We start from the raw sequence: 13,103 nt of genomic DNA, 5'->3' as shown, positions 1-13,103 counted from the left end.
CAACAATTTCTTTCCGAATTTAAACACCCGAACGCCGCACAATATTTTTTTCTCTTTATGTCCATTTTTAAATAATACTTCGATTATAGAATTAGGTATCTACTACAACGCACGCCAGCGTCCTGACGAGCGCGCGCGTGACACTCGACTGATATAATACCCGCCGGCGGGGCGCTTCGCTGTAGGTAATTATCGGATGTAACGCGCGGAGTGAGCCAGGCCTGCCAATGACTCCAAGCTACCCATCCTTATCGTTCGCGCGTAATTATATTGCTGTCGCGCTCGCACACTCACTGCGGCCGCCAGTCGCGACAGCAATATAACGATAAGGATAGATAGTTTGGGGTCATTGGACGAAATTCTACGTGCTCGGCGACCGGACTTTAGTATTCGATAACACTCAGAATATGGTTCATTTAATTTTAATTACCTTTTGGCCATTCTAACATCTTTTTCAATAAAGAAACAGTCTCAGGATTGTGTGTGCTATTCTGAAACAAATAAGAAGCTTTATTGGATGTATTTTTTTAGTAATTTTGTAAAAAATAAACAAATAAAAGATGAAAACTCACCAGTTCTCCTAATTTAACTACGTTTTCTAACTGCTCCGTGGTAAGGGCGCTCAGGCCATCGCCAACTTTACTGTTAAATTCTTTTAGTTTCTCAAATATTGCTTTTAAATTCGCCTGGTCAAACCTGTAACGAAATGCAAATAGTATTATATAATTATAATAAAGTTGATTTGGTTTTTTTAATGGTTTGTAAATCGAAAAAATAATTGTTAACATCGCGTATGTGGGGTGTCTGGGCACTGATACTATAGTATGCAATATTTTCCCCGGCAAACGATGCGATTTCGTGCCACAGCAGTGTTGAGGTAAAATAGTCACTTAGCGATTGCAGGAGTGGCATTACCACAGGGTGCACAGATGACCTTATTATACAGGTAGTAGGAAGGCATTGGATGTAGGCCGCTGTGAAAATAATTGAGGGAGGCCTATGTTCAGCAGTGGATCTTAATACCTGATGTAAGCCTCGTGCGGTATAAGCGGTTTATCCGTCGACGAGGCGACAGTACTGGCAGCACTAGTGGTGTAAGCGCCGGAGCCGCTTCGGGATCATCGTAATCATCATATCGCAAGGGATCGGCGGCAGAGAGCGGCGGTAGGCATTTAGCGGTTATTATCATCATCATTATTTCAGTCACAAGACGGCCACTGCTGAACACAGACCTTCCTCAGTATTTCCCAGATTGGCCGGTTGGTAGCGGCCTGCATCCAAAGTCTTCCTGCTACCTTTATGATGATATCTGCCCACCTTGTGGTTGGACGTTTTGCAATGCGCTTGCTGTCATGTGGCCTGTACTGCAAAACCTTGCTACCATATAACACCGTTAAATAAATATACCTGATATAAGCGTCGTGCGGTATAAGCGGCTTATCCGTCGACGAGGCGACAGTACTGGCAGCACTAGTGGTGTAAGCCCCGGAGCCGGTGAAGGGATCGGCGGCGGACGGCGGCGGAAAACCGGGCACGTAGCGATTCTCATAATCATTTTAGGCACAGGACGCCCAGGTGGAAATTCTTGGGGGAGGCCTTTGTCCAGCAGTTGACGTCTTTCGGCTGAAACGAACGAACAGGACGCCCACTACTGATGAACATAGGCCTTTATTCAGATTGGCTGGTTGGTAGCGGCCTGTATGCAGCTCCTTCTTGATACCTTTATGAGGTCGTCTGCACATTTTGTGGGTGGACGTCCCACGCTGCGCTTACCGTTAAGTGGCCTCCATTTCAGAAACTTGCTGTCCCATCGCCTATCTCCGTTAAATAAATAACAATAATACCTGATGTACCTGACAAAGGGCGATGGAGCGGGCTATGCTCGGAGTTTCCCTGCGTGATCGAATCAGAAATGAGGAGATCCGCAGGAGAACCAAAGTGACCGACATAGCTCGCAGAATTGCTAAAATCAAGTGGCAGTGGGCGGGGCACATAGCTCGTAGAGACGATGGCCGTTGGGGCAGGAAAGTTCTCGAGTGGCGACCACGGGCTGGAAGACGTAGCGTGGGCAGGCCTCCTACTAGGTGGACCGACGATCCGGTAAAGGTCGCGGGAAGAGCCTGGATGCGGGCAGCGCAGGACCGTTCATTGTGGAAAACCTTGGGGGAGGCCTTTGTCTAGCAGTGGACGTCATTTGGCTGAAACGAACGAATACCTGATGTAAGCGTCGTGCGGTATAAGCGGTTTATCCGTTGACGAGGCGACAGTACTGGCAGCACTAGTGGTGTAAGCCCCGGAGCCGGTGAAGGGATCGGCGGCTGACGGCGGCGGAAGACCGGGCACGTAGCGGTTCTAATCACCATAATTTCAGCTATAGGACGTCTACTGTTGAACACAGGTCTTCCCTAATGATTTCCAAATTGACCTGTTGGTAGCGGCCTGCATCCAGCGTCTTCCAGCTACCTTTATGAGATCAGCTGCCTGCCTTGTGGTAGCCTTTACTCCACGATCTTGCTGCACCATCGAGTAACCGTGCTCTTTAGCGGTATTATCGCCGTTAGATACATAAAATAATAATACCTGATATAAGCATCATGCGGTATTAGAGGCTTATCCATCGACGAGAGCACAGTACTGACAGCGACTGAGGGTGGCGGAGCCCTATATAGCGATACTATCTCCGTTAAATAAGTAAACATATTAATAAAGTCCGGTCGCCGAGTGGATAGAATTTCGTCTAATGACTCCAAGCTACCCATCCTTATCATTCGCACGTGATTATATTGTTGTCGCGACTGTGCGACGGGCGGCGGGAGTGGTGTGCGAGCGCGACAACAATATAATTACACGCGACCGATAAGGGTAGCTTGGGGTCATTGGACGAAATTCTATCTGCTCGGCGTCCGGACTTTAGTCTTGTTACCTGATGTAAGCGTCGTGCGGTATAAGCGGCTTGTCGGTAGACGAGGCGACAGTACTGGCAGCACTAGTGGTGTAAGCGCCGGAGCCGGTGAAGGGATCGGCGGCAGACGGCGGCGGAAGACCGGGCGCGGCGGCCGAGCCTGGCACGTAACGATTCTCGCCCGTGAATGGGTCTGCAAAACTGGAATGTAACGGGAGGTAAAGCTATAACAAAGGATAGACTTTATTTATTTATTTATTTATTGTTTAAGATTTACCAACTTGTGGGATATGATGCTCAACCACAATAAGGAAGCTAGATGTTAGTGCTTCCTTCCGAGCGGGTGTTGTGCTCGGGGACCAAGGTCCACTCGGACGGAAGCACTGATATCTAGCTTTCCTGTTTCTATTATGATGACCAATGTGGTGTTTCTGTGCAGAAAGTTGCTTGTGGCTTCGGCTGCAAACATTCATTGTTTCTATTCGAAGACGATTTTTATTGTGGTCGCTGGCGGCTACAGACTATTACGAGATCTAAAGCCTGGTCCGTGAGCACGTAGAACTCGCACACTGACTGCGGGCGCGCGTCGCACAGTCGCGACAGCAATATAATTACGCGCGAGCGATAAGGATGGGTAGCTTGGGGTCATTGGACAAAATTCTACGTGCTCACGGACCAGGCTTTAGTACCATTTATTCTCTTCATCTTGATTAATCTTCTCACGCTTTGGGCAATAATTAGAAGTAGTTTCTTCATCAGTCATTATTAACCTATATTGGGAGCATAATAATATGCTGACTAACTTTTTTTTATAAAATGACGTAGGTCTGTCGTTCGCTAGCTCTTAGTCTATTTCCTTTTAAATATTCTTTTCGCGTTATTTTTCTTGAAAAATCTAATAATTAAATTATTAAGATACAATAGATTGCGATGTTTTGAGTCAATTATGAGAAAAATGTACTTACCCATTACTTGGTGCAGGCAATGACTCCAATTTCGCATTCGTAATAATAAAGTTTGCTACTTGTTCTAAATATACTTGAGGTAGATCATGTCTGAAATAAAACAAAAAACAATCATTAATCTGTTTAAATTAAACAATATTTCATTCAATATTTAATCTAATTTCACGCAGTATTTACGACCTTCTGCTCTATAAAATATAATCTAAAGGATGATGGGCACTTTTCTATGGAATCTGGGCGTAAAACCGACAGAAATGTAACTACTATTATTTGTTAGGACTTAATATCAGAAATATATTTCATATTAATAACTACCAAAAACTCCCGGGTTTGCTTGGAAATTGACATAATGTATAATAGTAATAGGTGCTTTATTGCGCAAACAAAAAATATTATTATTTAATATACTTATCTACTTACATTTTAAATACATTAAGTTATTTATCCATTATTATGTCCAACAGTTCAGGAGTGGGGCCAACAAATGGTATATTTAAACCATGTTCTACATTATAAGCATAGGACCATACCTTGGTACCATTTAGAGAAATTACATGAACAAAGTCATGTTTCAATGGGATTTCTACCACTTAAGTTGTAGTGTTGTCGCACAATCGATCACGGATCGATTATTAATCGATATTGCCAAATAACGATTTATCGATTAACAATTTGATTTATCGATTTTATTGATTACCATCATTACTATCATTTGATTGTTAATTTAATTCCTTATTTTCAGCAATATAATCGATTATTGCAATCGAATAATCGATTATGATTTATTTGGTATACATACTTACTAAATCGATAGTAATATATGATACAATACTCTCAATATGATCGATAAAAGCAATCTAATTGACCTAATACTATTTTTATTACAATAATGTGCTGTGAAATACTATGGAAACTTTGCATATTCAACGACCTCTATCTCCGTATCCCCGTGTATTTCAGGATTGTTGTCATACTATGAAATGAAGTACTAGTATTAAGCTTTAATTTAGTATACTTTTTGTTTCTGTTGGTTTAACGCCCAATATGCCCATCATCCTTTCTTTGTACTTACTTGTGTATGAAGGCTTGCGCGGCAACCCAAGGGTCTTGCGATTTGTTGTAAGGCAGTTTTATTGGCGGAGCGCCATCTTTGATGTCCACGCTAAACACGAAGTCATATTCCTAGAAAAGAAACATTTGGAATTTTTAAGATTAGTGGACCCCAAAAAACGGGTTTCTATCTAGTTCGGTCCTGAAATGTCTCATAAATGTTTGCCTTTTGAACAAACATACAGGACGGGTCAAAAATTTAATTTTTGATTCCTCAGACATAGTAATGTAGTTTTGATTTTTTAAATGTGTATTTGCGAATTTTCAGCCGCAAGAACCTAAATCATAACTTTTATACCCCTTTATTTCCAGCCACCCTGTATAAATCTATACCGCTTCGTAAAACGTTTATCAGATTACTGCGAGTCCATTGTATTTACTATAGACGAATGCATAACAGGCAATTACCTGTCCCTGATACACAGTCTACTTTCTGAAGGCGGGTTGGCGCCCATGACGTCATCGATGTCACTCCAGGTGTTCTCGGCGGCGCTCCATGATGGCGGATTATTGCTAGTCACATTCAGTATAATGTTGTAATTAATGGCACAGTTGCACTATGCGCAAACTTGAACGAAGGACAAATACGCGCCACGGAAGTAGGGGCGACATACGGCGAAACGAATTAAACTGCGTGTTTACACTATTTGATTCGATCAAGTTCGCGCATAGGGGCCGTCCATAAATTACGTCATCGATTTTTTCAGATTTTAGACCCCCCCCCCTACATCATCCTAGCGTCATTTCTTAATGCCCCCCCCCCCCCATCTCCCAAAATTGACGTCATTACCAGTTTGAAAAAATTAAAACACTTGTAGAATCACTTTTTATTTTTTTTTAATAGATAGAGTGATTCTTAAGGAAGGTTTATATGTATAATACACGTAAGTACCACGGGCGAAGCCGGGGCGGGCAGCTAGTATTATATGTAATCAGTAGCGGCGGAAGGGGGGGGGGCGCTCCGCCCCGGGTGCCAAGCATCAGGGGGTGACACAAGTCGCGCAGATTATCGCCCCGGGTGCAAACCTAGGTGTGCTGGAAGAAATTTCTTTTTAGAAATAATCTTTTTGTAGGTGAACAATAAACTATAAATAAATAAATAAGAATGACGTCAATTTCGAAACACCCCCACCCCCCTATCTATCATTTACCGTCATCCGCAGACCAACCCCCCCCCCCCCTAATTTAGAATGACGTAATATATGGACGGCCCCATAGTGTAACTGCGTCATTAAAAACAAATGCACAACAGCCTCACCTGTCCCTGGTTGGCGCCCATGACGTCACCGATCTCGTTCCAGGGGTTCTTGGCGGCGCTCCAAGATGACTGATTACTGCTGGTCATATGTTTACACTACAATAAATTTAAGCATAACAGTCTCACCTGTCCCTGATACATGGTCTTTCCTTCAGCCGGCGGGTTGGCGCCCATGACGTCACCGATCTCGTTCCAGGTGTTCTCGGCGTTGCTCCAAGATGGCGGATTATTGCTAGTCTTATGTATTCACTATAATAAACAAATGCATAAAAATCTTACCTGTCCCTGATACATGGTCCCTCAGAAGGCGGTTTGGCGCACATTACGTCACCGATAGATCTCGTTCTTAGTGACGCTCCAGGATGTCATATTTTTAGACTACAATAAATTTAAGTATAACAGTCTCACCTGTTCCTGATACATGGGCTTCCCCTCAGAAGGCGGTTTGGCGCCCATGACGTCACCGATAGATCTCGACTCTCGTTCTTAGTGACGCTCCAGGATGGCGGATTTTTATTGCTATAATGGCGCAGTTACACTATGCACAAACTTGATCGAAGGGCAAATACGCGCACGGAAGTAGCCAACCCACGGCGATACGAATTAAACAACGTGTTTACACTATCTGATTCGATAAAGTTCGCGCATAGTGTAACTGCGCCATTAAAAACAAATGCACAACAGCCTCACCTGTCCCTGATACATAGTCTTTCCTTCGGAAGGCGGGTTGGCGCCCATGACGTCACCGATCTCGCTCCAGGGGTTTTCAGCGGCGCTCCAAGATGGCGGATTACTGCTAGTCATATGTATTCACTATAATAAACAAATGCACAACAGTCTCACCTGTCCTTGATACATGGTCTTGCCCTCAGCCGGCGGGTTGGCGCACATGACGTCACCGATCTCGTTCCAGGTGTTCTCGGCGTTCCAAGATGGCGGATTACTGCTAGTCATATGTATTCACTATAATAAACAAATGCATAAAAGTCTCACCTGTCCCTGATACATAGTCTTTCCTTCGGAAGGCGGGTTGGCGCCCATGACGTAACCGATAGATCTCGTTCTTAGTGACGCTCCAAGATGGCGGATTTTTATTGCTATAATGGATCAGTTACACTATGCACAAATTTGATCGAAGGGCAAATACGCGCACGGAAGTAGGGGCAACCCACGGCGATACGAATTAAACAACGTGTTTACACTATCTGATTCGATCAAGTTCGCACATAGTGTAACTGCGTCATTAAAAACAAAAGAATAACCGTCTCACCTGTCCCTGATACATGGTCTTTCCTTCAGCAGGCGGGTTGGCGCCCATGACGTCACCGATCTCGTTCCAGGTGTTCTCGGCGTTGCTCCAGGAGTAGCACTTGACGGAAGTCCCGCGCCGCACCAGCCGCGTCTGACCCTCCGACTTGCCGGGTTCGAGCAGCACTTCGGGACCAGGGATCCTGGAGTAAAAGATATTGATTAAACTTGTCACTTCCACCTTCAGCCTGATCATAACTTTCCATCAGTAGCCGTATTCAAGTAACTAAACTTAAATTTGTTTACTGGAGTCACTTTTCGTATTCACGGGTTATTTTGTTTCAATCGTAGCCTCCTATGGTCGCTTACTATGGGCCTCATAAGAAGGCTCAAGGTCACCCAAAGGGCGATGGAGCGGGCCGTGCTTGGAGTTTCCCTGCGTGATCGAACCAGAAATGAGGAGATCCGCAGGAGAACCAAAGTGACCGACATAACTCGCAGAATTGCTAAAATCAAGTGGCAGTGGGCGGGGCACATAGCTAGACGATGGCCGTTGGGGCAGAAAAGTTCTCGAGTGGCGACCACGGGCTGGAAGACGTAGCGTGGGCAGGCCTCCCACTAGGTTGACTGACGATCTGGTGAAGGTTGCGGCAGGTGCCTGGATGCGAGCGGCGCAGGACCGGTCTTTGTGGAAATCCTTGGGGGAGGCCTTTGCCCAGCAGTGGACGTCTGTCGGCTGAAACGAATGAACGAACGAATATTGATTAAAGTTGTCGCTTCCACCTTCAGCCTGATCATAACTTTCCATCGGGTGAGATGCAGGCCAAGAGTTTCTTCGTTGTGGATAAAAAGTTGTTCCCAGTTGGCGCCTGATGAGTGACAAGATAAAACTCATAAAACTCAAAGGTGAGGTCAAAACAAAAAACTTTTTGTAGATTTTTGCAAAAAATATCATTAATTCAAACAGCCAAATCACTAATCTAGTTAGTTACTCCACTTATAACTCAAGAATGGCTGAACCGATTTAGCTGAAAATTGTCAGGGAGGTAGTTTAGAGCCAGGAGAAGGACATAGGATACTTTTTATCCCGTTCAAAATTAAAAAAAAGTCTGCTTATTTATTGCCATTAAGGCGGAACAAAGTTCGCCGGGTCAGCTAGTCTATTCTAAATGTAAATTTTTTGCACTGCCTTACTCTTTCTGCATGACCCGTGGTTGACTGGCAGAGAATGCCATCCGGCATTAAGTCCGCTATAGTGCATTGTTTCTTTGTGTGCTAAAGTTTAAATAAATAAATAATCTACTCAAATAAAGTTCACAAACAATAAGCGACTCACTCGGACAGTTTGTACCCGCCGATCTCCTGCTGCGCGGCTTGCTCCATCTTCTGGACGTCTTCTTCAAACAGACGGAGCGTCTCCTCGTCGGCGTATCGCGCTGCGTCAGCCGTGAACACGCGCACCACGCCGTCGCTTGAGCCTTAAATAGAATAGAATATAAAATGTTTATTTGACTCAAAACAGGTTACATTTACAAGTAGTCACAGGTAAAATGTTTACTTGCCAATGGTGCTTACTGGTGGTTATTCACGGCGCCTTTGGTGAGCGCAAGTAATAATTACGCATGCGCACAAATAATTTAAACATTAAATGCTTTAATGTTTTGCCTAAATTGAGTTTTAAATGGTAAAATAGGACCTGAATGTCTCCAACTTCCTCATTGGCCCTAGAGCAATTCCAAGTATACCATCAATAAAAGCCTAATTAGAGTCATCAAACCTCTCAGTCATTCAATTAGAGCCATTAGAACTTCATAACTATGAGTTGTTTTCTGTGTGTAAGCTGAGGACACGTGTCCCCAGCTGACACATCTGTATCTTCGTAAATATTTATGCCACGATAATGTATTATACCTCAAAAATTACAGTCGAATCCAAATAGTAGGCTTTCCACTTTTCAAGACTTTAGCTCAAATACTGTTAAAACCACGATCAAAAAACTATGTGCGAGCTGGAGTACCGTGTCTCCAGCTTACACATCAGTATCTTTGTAAATATTTAAGCTACATCAATGTTTTATATCTCATAAATTAAAGTCGAATAAAAAAACCCGACTTCAAATCTTTCAAAGCTTTATCTCGAACCGTTTTCGAACTACGAACCGATATGTATGTGTAAGCTGGTGACACGTAACACACGGTGGATTATTAAAACCGTATAAGTTAGAGTTGCGTTTTAAAGATCAAATAATTCGTTATAATTAAAGTACACACGAGACATAATTTCAAATCTCTAGGCCTCTTAGTTTCAGAATTAAAAGCCAAAAACTATTTTCCCGCCAAATAATTCAAATAATGTGGGTCGACTGCGACGTTGCCGTTCCGTGCGTCCACTAGAGCAGTCTAATTTGAACCTAAAAACTAGTAGCGTTTGAATCATTTTTATTTGTAGTTTAAATCATTTAATTTCGATTATAAGAATTTTAGACTAGGAGCCGGCTGATAAAATATAGGTTATTAGGTACTCAATACACAAATCAGCCGGCTCCTAGTCTAAAATTCTTATAATCGAAATTAAATGATTTAAACTACAAATAAAAATGATTCAAACGCTACTAGTTTTTAGGTTCAAATTAGACTGCTCTAGTGGACGCACGGAACGGCAACGTCGCAGTCGACCCACATTATTTGAATTATTTGGCGGGAAAATAGTTTTTGGCTTTTAATTCTGAAACTAAGAGGCCTAGAGATTTGAAATTATGTCTCGTGTGTACTTTAATTATAACGAATTATTTGATCTTTAAAACGCAACTCTAACTTATACGGTTTTAATAATCCACCGTGTGTTACGTGTCACCAGCTTACACATACATATCGGTTCGTAGTTCGAAAACGGTTCGAGATAAAGCTTTGAAAGATTTGAAGTCGGGTTTTTTTATTCGACTTTAATTTATGAGATATAAAACATTGATGTAGCTTAAATATTTACAAAGATACTGATGTGTAAGCTGGAGACACGGTACTCCAGCTCGCACATAGTTTTTTGATCGTGGTTTTAACAGTATTTGAGCTAAAGTCTTGAAAAGTGGAAAGCCTACTATTTGGATTCGACTGTAATTTTTGAGGTATAATACATTATCGTGGCATAAATATTTACGAAGATACAGATGTGTCAGCTGGGGACACGTGTCCTCAGCTTACACACAGAAAACAACTCATAGTTATGAAGTTCTAATGGCTCTAATTGAATGACTGAGAGGTTTGATGACTCTAATTAGGCTTTTATTGATGGTATACTTGGAATTGCTCTAGGGCCAATGAGGAAGTTGGAGACATTCAGGTATACATTTTTATGAATAAAAAAGGACTGGCACTTTCGTGTTGTTGCATACTTGGTCAGTCGTACATAAAGTGAAAGTTAACCCGGGCTGATTGTACCACATAATTTACATATTATTATGGTTGTTTAAATTTGACACCAGCATCCATAGACAGAGTAAATTAGTGACAGGTCCAATTTCACGGTACATCCACGGCCGTCCTCGCCGCACGCTGCGAGCCGACGCTAGCGCGGGTGACACTGCGGGTGTTGTGTCTCACCGGTCACGATGTCCCCGTTGTCCAGGCAGGTGACGCTCCATACTGAGTGTACTGGCAAACGCACGCTGGCCACGCAGTAGCCGCCCGCCCATAGCCGCACTGAGCCGTCTTCCCCGCACGCCGCGAGCCGACGCTAGCGCGGGTGATACTGCGGGTGTCATGTCTCACCGGTCACGATGTCCCCGTTGTCCAGGCAGGTGACGCTCCACACAGAGTGTACGGGTAGCCGCACGCTAGCCACGCAGTCGTCGCCCGCCCACAGCCGTCTTCCCCGCACGACGCGAGCCGACACTGGCGCGGGTGACACTGCGGGTGTTGTGTCTCACCAGTCACGATGTCCCCGTTGTCCAGGCAGGTGACGCTCCATACTGAGTGTACGGGTAGCCACGTGACGTGACGTAGCCGGATAGCCGTCTTCCCCGCACGTCGTGAGCCAACGCTAGCGCGGGTGATACTGCGGGTGTTGTGACTCACCGGTCACGATGTCCCCGTTGTCCAGGCAGGTGACGCTCCACACAGAGTGTACGGGTAGCCGCACGCTAGCCACGCAGTCACCGCCCGCCCAGAGACGCACTGAGCCGTCTTCCCCGCACGACGCGAAGCCCGATGCCAGCGCCGGGTTCAGACTTATACTGCACAATTCAAAATAAAATATTTATTCCGCACTTAGGCCCACTTGTACACGACCCAATTTTAGTACAGTGTGTCTTGATAAAGTGCTGCTCATATAAAAACAGGTGAAACTAGACCAATTTTGATCGACGGAAAAAATGACAAAAAATATCTGATTTTTTTTTCAATTTTATAGTTTTTTTTAATAACTTATTTTTTAGTATCATTATAACAGTTCAATAAACTTCAACTAGGTACCATGCATGGCATCTGGCTTGAACAAGGCTAATCTGATTAGTGACTTTATTTTACCAACTTACCTATAAATATAATTAGAATGTCCATAGTAGGTATTAAGGCACTGTCCTTTATTACTCCAGAGTCTGATTGTGGCGTCATTGGAGCAGCTTAAAAAGGATTCTGGGCTGGCCACCACTAGACCCCTCACACAATCGGTATGTCCTGAAAAATACATCATTACACAAACTATTAATCAATTCAATTTAAATGTCATGAATATGTTACAGTCAAAACTCATAATTATTCAAAACCACTTTTGACTGCAAATATCAGTCAAAAGTGGTTTTGTCTGATTATGAATAATAATTTTGACTGTAACAAATACAAGTTCACAGCATACAATTCTTTGGGTTTAGAGCATGACACATGCCAAGTGATTGCACAATTTATTGTAAGCATTTTATTTCCAATCGAATTGTTCATTTATATTCAAGTCATTCTTATCAACAAAACTTACCTGTCAGGGTAGTAATTAAAGTGGTATCTTTCTTCCACAGTTTGATTGTTTTGTCAGCGGACGCCGTAGCGTAAGCGCCGTCACCGAGCTCAAGCACCGCCCACACCGCTGCTTGATGGCCTTTGAGGATGAGCGGGGTGGCGTGAGGTTTGTTGACGTTCCACACACGAGCGGAACTGTCCCAGCTTGAACTGTAAAGATGATGTGAGATGTGAGCAGGGTTCGAGGATATATATCAAGGGATATATATCAAGATATATATCCGATATATATCCGATATACAGGGTGTTTGGCGCATCGTGTGCCAAAATGATTTGGCGGATAGAATGGGTCATTTCCTATATTTTCAGCCCCCATAACACGTTCCATGCCAGGCGGCTACTTTTAAATTAATTTTTTTAGTAATTTCACCAAAATACCCAAATCGCATCATTTAATTTCGATTTAAAAAAAAACTACTAGGCGCAGCCCTAAAGTAAATATTTTGTTTTGACGTGCATTAATGTGGGGTTGCATCAAATCTAAATTTACTGGCAAATATCACGGTAATACTATCTATACAGTATTCCAACTCGGTCATATTTTTGAAATAAATGTCAACAGCCGCGCGGTACGTCACCGTTTGACAACATGCGATAGGGCTGCCCACCTGCGC

The 13,103-nt window shown here is 43.5% G+C and overlaps 1 protein-coding gene across 1 annotated transcript; it reads right to left on the bottom strand.

Annotated features, from left to right (window-relative positions):
• Nucleotides 1-430: 430 nt before the first annotated feature.
• Nucleotides 431-12,641, bottom strand: LOC114362891 (phospholipase A-2-activating protein-like; the record flags this gene model as incomplete). The annotated part of the gene is made up of 10 exons (XM_028318458.1): nucleotides 431-491; nucleotides 573-696; nucleotides 2,924-3,103; nucleotides 3,868-3,957; nucleotides 4,940-5,049; nucleotides 7,506-7,686; nucleotides 8,820-8,961; nucleotides 11,554-11,711; nucleotides 12,012-12,153; nucleotides 12,449-12,641. Coding segments are annotated over 10 exons (1,381 nt in total), but the record flags the coding sequence as incomplete, so codon positions are not given.
• Between the last annotated feature and the right edge of the window lie 462 nt (nucleotides 12,642-13,103).

This window comes from Ostrinia furnacalis, unplaced genomic scaffold (genome assembly GCF_004193835.3).
Source record: "Ostrinia furnacalis isolate ACB-3 unplaced genomic scaffold, ASM419383v2 OfSCF6907, whole genome shotgun sequence".
Classification (NCBI taxonomy): domain Eukaryota; kingdom Metazoa; phylum Arthropoda; class Insecta; order Lepidoptera; family Crambidae; genus Ostrinia; species Ostrinia furnacalis.
The sequence above is the reverse complement of the archived record's forward strand: the minus strand, read 5'-3'. Positions and strand labels throughout refer to the sequence as shown.